The sequence below is a fragment of the Bombyx mandarina genome, chromosome 19, assembly GCF_030267445.1.
Source record: "Bombyx mandarina strain Sakado chromosome 19, ASM3026744v2".
In the NCBI taxonomy this organism is placed as follows: Eukaryota; Metazoa; Arthropoda; class Insecta; order Lepidoptera; family Bombycidae; genus Bombyx; species Bombyx mandarina.
In genome coordinates this window covers 9,153,434-9,164,836 of record NC_143225.1, presented here as the reverse complement: position 1 = coordinate 9,164,836, position 11,403 = coordinate 9,153,434, and the positions used below count along the sequence as shown (strand labels likewise).

General features: G+C 37.5%; 1 protein-coding gene across 2 annotated transcripts; it reads right to left on the bottom strand.

Moving 5' to 3' along the window:
• Positions 1-2,479: 2,479 nt before the first annotated feature.
• LOC149500865 (protein lethal(2)essential for life) lies at positions 2,480-9,835 on the bottom strand. 2 transcript variants are annotated; one of them, XM_089735367.1, is made up of 3 exons: positions 9,677-9,835; positions 6,677-6,916; positions 2,480-3,022 (listed from the first exon to the last, which is right to left on the bottom strand). In XM_089735367.1, exons 2-3 carry the CDS (start codon positions 6,914-6,916, stop codon positions 2,666-2,668), a joined length of 597 nt encoding a protein of 198 aa, XP_089591493.1. In that variant the 5' UTR covers positions 9,677-9,835; the 3' UTR covers positions 2,480-2,665. The 2 variants fall into 2 exon arrangements, with proteins under 2 accessions (XP_089591493.1, XP_089591494.1); XM_089735368.1 differs by lacking the exon at positions 9,677-9,835 and adding an exon at positions 8,607-8,625.
• Between the last annotated feature and the right edge of the window lie 1,568 nt (positions 9,836-11,403).

Here is an 11,403-nt window from a genome sequence, read left to right as displayed (position 1 = left end):
GCAATTGTCTCCAAGAAACATGGGTCATAATAATAAAATATATTTTGTACATTGTCTTTGAATGTTTATAATTAAAAGATAATTCTCATGTCACACAAATGATCATAATTAAATTTTTAAAGCGTTAAGTAAGCGTAAGCTAAACTGCAATTTTTTTAGTTTCAACATGCATTATCGTTTTTTTTATTAAATTAAATTTTACAAATTTTTATTCAACAAAAATATAAATTCTTCATTGCTTATAAAATATTCACATTAAGTGTCACAAGTGTGTACATTGCAAAATCATATTTTTTTATATTAAATTAACACAATAAAGATATCTTTATTATTTTGTTCAATTGAAGTTTAACTGGACAGTGCTTTCAATTTTCCACATCTTCTACATCATTTCTGAAAAACACGTTTTATGTAGCTAGTTCTAAAACATTAAACATTGAATCCAGTCGGATTGCAACTTCGTATCTTTATAGTTTTCAAAACATTCAATGCAGATATATTTACATGCGTTTTAGGTTTATCCCTTAGATTTCTTTAGGGGCAAATCTATTGTTTTTTTTCCTTTCATTTTATTGTTAAGTGGATTGTCTTCATCTTTGCTGCTTGAACTGTAAATCATTTGTTTGTGTTTTATGTTTTCGTGGCATATTTCTGCTATATTCTGAAACGGCAGAGTATGGAGGGATAGATGCCCCTAAAGGCACCTATACCCCAAAAAATCAGGGCAACTATCCTTTGTGATAAGGATAGATACCCAAATTTTTTGTAAATAAATTATAAACATAATAGCATTTATTTACACCTAGATGCAGACTCAATGAACCAATATATTCACATAGTAAAAAATATAATGGAATTTTACACTAATTACAAAGTTATACCACGCTAAATACTAACCTTTAAATCTTTGACGTGTTCGTGAAATTCCGCGCGGAGAAAATTATATGCACGAGGAAAACACTTCGTCACCACGCGATTGTCAAATGGTACATGAGGTATAGGGTGACTGTGGTTCCTACTTATTAAATTAATTTTTTGTCATGAGTGCGGGAAGTTAGGTTTTTAGAACATGAGGCATCTATCCCGCTGCGGCATCTATCCAGGTTTTACCCTATAACCTTTTAAATTTTTCTAACCTTAACTTTTTTTTCCTATCTAAGAATCTAAGCTAATGGTCTAGAGAGACCATATCAGCGTCACCGGGCTAGTAGGTGCCCTCACGGGGCTCAAAACTGACGACGTTGCTAACACGAACCCTAGCAAGAGTCGTGCTTCGCAGAATCTACCACCGGATCGGAAACGCGACCCACTGAGAAGATCCGGCGAGAAACTCAGTGGGCTGTGTCTGAGGGTTAATTTACCTGCGTCGCAAGCGACGGGTTCGACGAGAACGGTAACCGGTGCTTGAAGTACCTAAAAGCACCGTTAGTGGATCGGGAGGATCCGAAATGACGTGTTTTGGGCGACGTCGACTGTTTACCATTCGGTCCGCAAGATCGGCAATGTAGTTACCGGTGGCCACGATGAAAGGGTTCTTGTGTCGGGCCGCTTTATCGAAATGGCACATGATGCCGACTGTAAATACTTACTGGTGGACTCTAGTCCAGGTCGTCGTGAAGGTCTATAACCTTAACGATTAAGATTATCAGACAACAAAAATCCTCCAATTTTATGACATTACCGATAAAATAACACAAAACTATGAAAATTTATTTGAAATAAAACTGGCAACCCTCAAACATTTTAACATTAACTAGTCAAAGAATTATTATTCATTATTTGCAGTACTGTCGTGTGGTCCGTCTCTCATTGAGTTCTGTGGTGTGCATTAATGTGTTCGCGGTCGGTACTCGCTAAGTGTTTCTCTGTAATGTGTACCTTCAAATATGCGAATAAACATTTTCGATATGCCCATATCACGTATTCAGAGTAGAGCCATAAAATACCTGGCAACTTTTAGATTTCATTTTTTTTAACGCCTTTGTCTCCCTCTTAATATTCTCTATTACTTTTTTTAATCCATTTTTTTTATGTTGTATTTGTATTGTATTATACAGATCGTTGAGATCGTTGCGGCATTTTCAAAATTTCAATCGCAATACACCGCAATCAACGAATTTTAATTGTATTCAGATAGATGCTATAATTTGAATGTTTGAGAAAGCTCTTTTTATGTCAATTTACTACGGCGATTTTGTGTAGTAAGTAAGTAAGGTAGTATTACACGGACGCTACCTAGTGCTTACTACCTACCGTTCCTAAAATAATACCTATAATTTTGGTATATAAAAAATAGTTATTTACATTGCAATGAGCGGGCGCATTTACGAAGTGGTCTCGAGTAACAATTTAAAATAAATTGGGCTGTTTACTCGTATTCCATCATATTTTAAGTCAATAGCTCGGATACTTAACACTATAACAGTAACACGAAATACCAAAAAAAATCGGTATGAATACCTAAAATTAAACATAACGCAAGTTGTTGTGAATATTTTATTGATATTTATTACAGAACGTTATTTTGCATTCCTCTTTGTATAAACCTAATTCGTTGAAATCGGATCGTTGCTCGTCGTTGGCCAACAACGGGCACAAAACAAAAAAAAACAATTAAAATTAAATGCTATTTATGTTTCGGTCGTTGTGCTCGGCACTAGGGGGGTTAAGGGGAGGTGACGATGGGCACCATTTGTTCGCGGGGCTGTTGCTGTTCCGGCTTCGAAGACGCAGCCTCAGGTTGCTTAGCGGGTCCGGTTTTCGTGATCGGCACAATCCTTTCGCCGGCATTAGGCGGAGGTCGTTTCGGCGCCGTGACAGTGAGCACGCCGTCGGAGGACAACGTGCTGACCAGGTCGTTGACCTCGTATCCGGTCGGCAGGATGTACCGGCGGGTGAACTGACGGGAAATGAAGCCGTGCTCGTCCTGTTTCTCCTCGTGCTTGCCTTCGACGACAACCGTGTTGTTCGACGCCTTGACCGTGATCTCGTCTGGAGTGAATTGCTGAACATCTAAAATAACCTAGAAATTAAAATATTTTTTCTTTATTTATAGCTTAGATGGGTGGACGAGCTCACAGCCCACCTGGTGTTAAGTGGTTACTGAAGCTGATAAACATCGACAACGTAAATACCGCCACCCAACTTGAGATATGAAGTCTAAGTTACAACGTTACATTACCTATAGTTACAACGGCTTTCCCACACTTCAAACCGAAACGCATTACTGCTTCACGGCAGAAATAGGCAGGGCGGTGGTACCTACCCGTGCGGACTCACAAGAGGTATTAGCACTAGTAATAAAGCTCAGTAGTGTTCTAGATGAGTATTCAGATTAGGAATATAAGAATCAACGTATTGTATGCATTACAGGAGTGACTATGCGAGCCGAGACATGGACTTAAGATCAGCGTTAGCGTCTTCGTGCATTCTTATTCCCGGACCCCGTTGAGATCACAATGTGGTTTGAGGGGAATGCTTCAATTGTGTTTTATTGTAATGCATGATTTGTTGACGTCAGAAACTATCAAGATGGTGGCATGCGAGTGGCATCTCCCTATGATTTACATTGCGTGTTCACGAAATCTGTATGAGTTTTCTAGTAACGTCGAAAGCGCTTTACATATGCAGGGCGTAGGCGCAGCGGCTTCAGGGAGCGCCAGACTATGCACTTTCAATTATTTTTTCCTACCTATTCTAGCAACCTCGAGGGGTTATTCTACATTCACCGAACTAGTTGGTGAGCTCACGGGGCTCCTAACACTGGCCCTAGCAAGAGCAGTGTTTCGCAGAATCTACCACCGGATCGGAAACGCGACCCACTGAGAAGATCCGGCGAGAAACTCAGTGTGCCGTATCTATAGGTTAATTTGCTCGTCATTTTCAATGAAGCTGACATTATATTTGTATTGTGGCGGGTAGCCATCATACAACGCAAGATAATTGACAGATGCCTGAATCTCGCTTACGACATTTTCAAGATAAAACGCATATATACAAGTTCCGAACAACAACATTCGGACCGTCGGTCTACCGAGCAATATCACCCGCTCGGTGGAAGATCTTCCTTTCGTCGTAAACCCTCCAAACTGGTGACCTGCGACGTGATGTGAACACGCAATCTTCTGGTTCATCATCAGCGCATCAAGAACTTCGGCTACCACAATCCCCGCATTCTCGCAGATAAAAAGCACGTCATTGACAGTCGTCCCACAGCAAGCCAGCATCGCAGCCTCAACAGGACCATCGCAGCCGACTCACCGCGCTTCCTGGTCCTACGGCACGCAACTTCACTGCCTCATCACGCCGCTACAGTTCATCGCAGCCCACGACCGGATCATCAACGCTTGGGGTCACACATCTCCGGCGTGGCAGCTCTGCATCACATGGACTACGCACGACACGCACGCAACATTCAAGCTCAGTCTCGACTCACCGCAGACTTCGAGCAGCACTGGCGACAATCACGCAGCATTCAGCTCAGTTTCGACTCACTGCAAACTTCGAGCAGCACCGGCGACACGCACGCAGCATTCAAGCTCAGCCTCGACTCACTGCAGGCTTCGAGCAGCACTGGCCCTTGCAAGCTAATCTCAGCACGGACAAACGCTAACTAAAAAATGACACGACCTCCAGTCTCGGAGGGGAGTGATGTGGCGGGTAGCCATCATACAACGCAAGATAATTGACAGATGCCTGAATCTCGCTTACGACATTTTCAAGATAAAACGCATATATACAAGTTCCGAACAACAACATTCGGACCGTCGGTCTACCGAGCAATATCACCCGCTCGGTGGAAGATCTTCCCTTTGTCGTATATTCCCCAAATGTATCTAGTCCCTTTTGTCCGCACGCTTACTAGAGGGCGCTAGGGTACTGGTCGACAACCTTGTCAACCTAAATAGCCAAAGAAATATATATTACACATAATTGTTTTTTTTAACATATATTTTTATAGCATTGTGCCTTATATAGCCAGAGGAACTGTGAAAGTAGCCCCGATAATTAATAAATTAAAGAGCGGACGATTAGCGTGGTATGAACATGTGATGCGTAGAGAGAAGATGCATGTGACTAAGGGATGTATGGAAATGGTAGTGCAAGGTAGAGGGGGAAGAGGTCGAACGAAGAAGACATGAATGGAGTGTGTGAATGACGATATGAGAGAGAGAGGCGTGAGTGTTGAGATGACGGCTGATTGAAGAGAATGGAAGTGAAAAATTAGCTGTGCTGACCCCACCTAGTGGGATAAGTAGGAGAATAAGAAGAAGATATTTTTATAGCCTTGTGTTTCAAAAATGTTTACTGTCGTCTCTTACAAAGCAAGATAATAAGTAATATTCCGTGCCTGAAATAAACATTTCGCGGAAGAGCCTTAGCCGAGGAGTCAAAGAACCGCATGCGGACCACTGCTGCTAGGGTAATGATTCGACACGGGTCCTACGTCGGCTAGAGACGACTTTGAATAACGCTATTATATTACTAAAAACATACTCCTATTTCACAACGAAAACGATAGAAACAATATACACACAGCATCTCGTAATACACGTCGGACAGAAGCATCGAATTAATTTTCATGGTTCATGACTTTTAGCGCAGCCAACTTCATGATGAGCTCATTGCTATATTGGCGTTACGAATGCAACAATTCTACGTTAGGTACATAATACTTTTCTTGTCAGACTACCTAAATGTTTTACGCTGAAGACTATTTCATTGGAACGTGGATAAAAATTCGATTTTAGATTACAATCATATTATGCCCAATAAATCGTCTTTTCACATTATAAGTGTACAATTTCCAAAAATATTCGAAATTGAGATAATATGCGGAATCATTTGGTATCACCAGTATTTTTCTAATTAAAACTGTCAAAAGAGCGTAGTTTAATTTTTGTTTTTTAGTTTACCTATGTTTTGACTACTATTAACAAAATTAATACATAATTATCTTACTTTAAGAGACAGATAATGAAACTTGTACAAAATATTAAAATAAATGTTGTAACGATTATTAATATTAAAAATATCACATGTTAAACCTTTAAAACACTCTCGAGATTATACAGTTTTAATGCGAGAAGACGAAATGTGCGTTCGTATTAGAAGTGCCTTCGTATATTACATTATTATTTTCGTTTTAATGTAATATAAAAAATATCATCGGTCCCAACCACATGATTTTGTATACAGCGTTAGTACATCAGGTTTGAGTTCGTAATGAAATCAGGATAGCATCACGAATATAGCATCGCAACTCCTCAATACAGTTCCACGACCAACGGTAAGATGTGACGGGTCACCCGCGCACGGTCAGATGCAAAGCACGATAACAATAAGTAACCTAAATTTGAAGATTACTACTATAAACTACGGATTAACGTTAGGAATGTCGCAATTTGTTTTTATTTGCTTTGATAGACGAACGAGCTCACGGCCCACCTGGTGTTAAGTGGTTACCGGAGTCCATAGACATCTACAACGTAAATGCCGCCGCCCACATTGAGATATAAATTGTTAGGTCTCAATTTTTACAGTATAACGGCCGCCCCACCCTTCAAACCGAAACTTATTACTGCTTCACGGCAGAAACAGGCAGGGTGGTGGTACCTACTCGTGCGGACTCACAAGACGTCCTACCACCAATAAGATACGCCTTAAGAATACTAACCTCAAATTTCTCTTTCGTCAAGTTGATCGTCGAAGAAGATTCCTGCCTGGCTAAGCTCGCCCTCCAAGGTCTGAAGTATGAATTTCTGAAGAGCGAGGTCGAGGGGAATGAACTGATGGAGGATAACAGGTCGTCCTTCTTCAGACCCATGCCGAAGTGCTGGTCCAGTAGTCTGGAGGGGCGCTCGATGCGCTCCCAGTCATCCCACCAGTCGCGAAACATCATTGGTACTATCGACATCTAAAATTCAAATAATGTAACTTATTAAATGAATAACAAAGCTAGACTTTGAATTCTTGGCACAAAATGAAAACCGACAACTTCAGGACATAATATAGCAGAACATATTGCTAACATGTTAACGTATATTTAGAGTAATTAAGTACTTTTACTGTACCACTCATAAATAATTCGCTCATTACAGATGACTTTAGAATTGGTAGAATTCATAATAATACTAACCAACTCCGGGATAATAACATTCTCTGTATTTTTCTAAAGATTTTCTTAAAACTCAAGAAAAAAAGTTTTTGCGATAAAATTTCGTGTTGCACTGTAATGCAACAATTTTATTTCTATTAATCCAAAGCAGTCAGCTTGTGTTATGAATGCAAAACGTATGATGCAGTATAGATACTACTGATGTACAGAATGGAAGATATCAATACAATTTTTTTTTTTTTATTCGTTTCATCTCTTTCTAAATAGCCTTCGATGTGATTTTAAAATTTACCTAGAATTCTAATTCACTAAAATCCATTAAGAACGTACCACCAACCACGTTTTAATCCGTTCATAAACAGTTAAACTATTTAAATAACGAATCAAACATTGTAACTTCCAATGATCATCAGAAGCATGAACACCTCATAGAAACGATCACGATAATAACAGTGAAACACCAAAAGCTAATCAAAATTATCGTGAGTTTAATTTCTGTTTATTTGAGGAAAATTGATTCAACCTAACCCAAGATAAACTTTTGTTTTCTCTACTTTTAGATAGAGTTCTTGCGCGATCCGGTCCGGTCGTAAATTGACAAGGCTGTTCACGATTCAGAAAGTCAAGTAAACATAGATATTCCGTAACGGTTTATTTTCGGAGAACACAGTACGTCCAACGCAAACGAAACGTTGGAATGCATGCGCATCTTCTGTGAATTAATTTGGGACTATCCATGACCTCTAATTTTATTAGTATCCGATTTACTATTTAATGACACGAAATAATAGCGTGAATGGGCATGCGAGCTCAGTCACATGCAAGAGTTTTCGGGAGCCGTAACCTTGGAAATGTCAAACTCTCAGTTTCAGTGAAAAAATGGATATCCCAACCTTCAAACTGGGACATGTGATACCCAACAAGACGACCGGTGAGCATCGACAACACGTTCTACTCAAGATAACAACTAGTTAAGCAGATTCAATTAGGTATGAAAATAGGGTGAGGATATACTAATAGATAATATCGGAGTCGATGATTCGAAACTAGTTAGTAGTCAAGCTAGGACGCCTAGCCGCATCTTCCGATTATTACCGATATTTACTATTATAAATTGAATCAGTTATGCAGTATTGAGCGCTTCTGAATGTTGCGCCGTGGTTCGTGGCTTTGATTCCCAAATCGGACAAACATTCGTGTGATAAACAGGTTTGTTTGCTCTTTATCTATTTATATATTTAAACTTATATAAGTATATATGTCATAGCACACACAGGGAATCCTAATTTGAAGCCGGATGACTCTGCGTGATTTGTGCCCAGTTATTTATTAATAATATTTATAATTTATCATACTTGTATAACATCCTCAGGTCTAAAATCAAATAGTTTTTTTTAATTAATGAAGTTACTAATTTCTGTGATGAAGTGAATGATATGAAACTAAATCTCTACGCTTAATTATACCCTCCTGAACATTAGGTACTGACCTTTTTCTGCTCACTAACACCGAATACGAATCTCAAAATAAAAATATAATTCTGGAACAATTCCGAGCATGAATCACCTGTGAACGGTTTTAGCTCTGATGCAACTGAGACTGAACTAAATATCTACGCGCCATCACTACGACATAAACAATAATCTTCTTCTACTAAGACACCTATACAGTGTTCTAAAAACAAATATATAATTATTTATTTAAAAATTTAAATTGAATTGAGAAATGGAACGGGTTTGTTGAAGCAAACTCAGCATTTTTTTTTCTTTTTGTTATTATTAATCTCTGTTGTTTCTAAAGTATTTTTTAAATTAATTGTTGACGAGCATGAATCCATTGATTTAGGTATATTTAACGGTACCAATATAAAGCAAATAGTATAAATTTTGAAGAAAAAAGAACTACATATATGCTAAATGCGAGATTTTAAAAATAGTCTTTATGTTGTTATTATGGTTATCCAAGGTAATTGTGGAGAAAATGTAATAATTGACCACATATTGTTATGAAACCTTCAAAGTATGAATTCTACTTTTGTTTCACTTTCCTCAAGATGAACATAGAAATGTATATTTCACCCTAATAATAAAAAAAGAATAAAAAATGCATAAATAGATGATTTCACTGAATTATTTCCAACGACTAAAATAACAATTCCTAGAAAACATCACCAAAATACACCATCAAGCGATAATTTTGTTGTATTTTCAAATTAACAAACTAACTAAACACGCAATTAAAACTTTGCGGATAAATCCCGCATTTTTTATTTTCATTTTATTATTACCGACGTTGCGAATACTTCAGTTATCGTGGTCACGGACAATTAAGATTAATTATGTCTCTTACTTACGAAAATCGAAGAAAATATCAAATTATACACGCTCAAAAAAAAGAAATAATTTGTTTATTTATAAGAATAAAATATTATCATTATCATTGTTCATGAATTAAAGTCTAAATAAATAAGCACTATTAATTGTCAAAATCCAATAAGTTTTCCCGCCAAATCCGCGTAACCGGTAACTTTAGAAGACAACAAAACGTGTGTGTACATACCTTTTTTATTTAAAGTTCGTTGTGAGCGCGCGCTGCTCTTCTCGTGTGCTAGTCGTTTGACTACTGTTTGGACGTCCAGGCAAGTGATTTAAATAGAATTTTCAGCTGCCCACAACCGAATGATTCATTGGGAAAACACCTTGAACTTGCAAACGATGGGTGGCCATGATTTTTCTCAGATTTTAGCCTGAAGCGGTTTACTTAAATCAGATATCTTAGGGTTTTCACGAGTCATGAACATAATGAACAGAAGTATCCACCTACTTGTACTATTCAATTTTTAAACCGAATTTTAGTTTTGGCGTACCCAAAACGGAAACAGATACATAAGTAAATTAGTTGAAATTCGAGCACGTCAATCAAACTTGTGCAATCTCTATATTATATAAAAAAAAATGCTGTTCGTTAGTCTCGCTAAGACTCGAGAACGGCTGGACCGATTTGGCTAATTTTGGTCTTGAATTATTTGTCGAAGTCTAGAGAAGGTTTAAAAGGTAACTAAATATTAAAATTCTCGGCATTAAATAAAGTTTACGTCTTTTAATTATCGATTAAGGCACTACGAAGTCTGCCGGGTCAGCTAGTAGATGAATAAAAATAACGAACTATGAAAATATTCTCTTTCTACTGAAAGACCACGAAAATATTTAAAAATATACGAGACCTCTAAAACTAGGCTATAAGACGTTTAGATGAAACAAAGAGTGGCTTTGACAAAGCTAAATACTGTACACTTACGTTTTACTGATCACATTCATTAACTACGCTTTAGTTAATTATGCTTAGTCAATCATAGCTTTATTCAAGAGTCTGTTTATGCTTTATCGTAATTTATGCAGCGAATTTCATCTTTCCAAATACAAGAAACTTTCCTACAAACAAAAGAGACATTCTTCTTCACATCATCCATCATCAATTATTCAATTAACTTTATTCATATTTTATCCACAACTGATCAAAAGCATGGGCAGTAGAACAAAAATTTTATAAATAGCTTTAATCTACTGAAAATATGTAAACAGTGGGTGACTTTCGAGACTTTTCTATGTACGTACACGCATTTCAGAGGTCGTATCGAGCGAAGGTAGTTGCGATACCTACACATAAATGACGAAAATTTTCATCGAAACACGTCGGTGAGACATGTAAAAATAAAAGCGTTTGTCACCAATGTTATATTGACAACAACGTAGGTACTATTTATAGCAGCGAAGATGCATCGAATTCGTAGGCGGCAGTATATTTTAAAAACTATTTCAGTCAGATTACAGAATACACAATTTTGAAGTGATTAACAATGAATATTTTTTCTCTAGTCTAGTCATTCTTTTTAACGACGAGAACATTAATAATTCTTATAGCTGATTTCTATTCACATTTTTAATTAAATCAATTCACTTTGACTCCTATTATCTTTTGTGTGTGGTCTTGGCGTGTATATTATAGTATATACATAGTCTAGATTATAGTTTAAACTCTCTGATTATTTTTTAAGGTCCAATATTCAGCATCATTCATCATTTATAGGTAACAATATCAAAAGGCAACCTCAGTAAAGGTCAAGCCCATACCAAGCAGAAATAGCATGATACATCTCAAAATACTAATTCAGAAACCGAATATGAGTTTTTTTTATTGCATAATAGGTGGATGAGCTCACAGCCCACCTGGTGTTATGTGGCTAATGGAGCCCATAGACATCTACAACGTAAATGCCACCACTTATC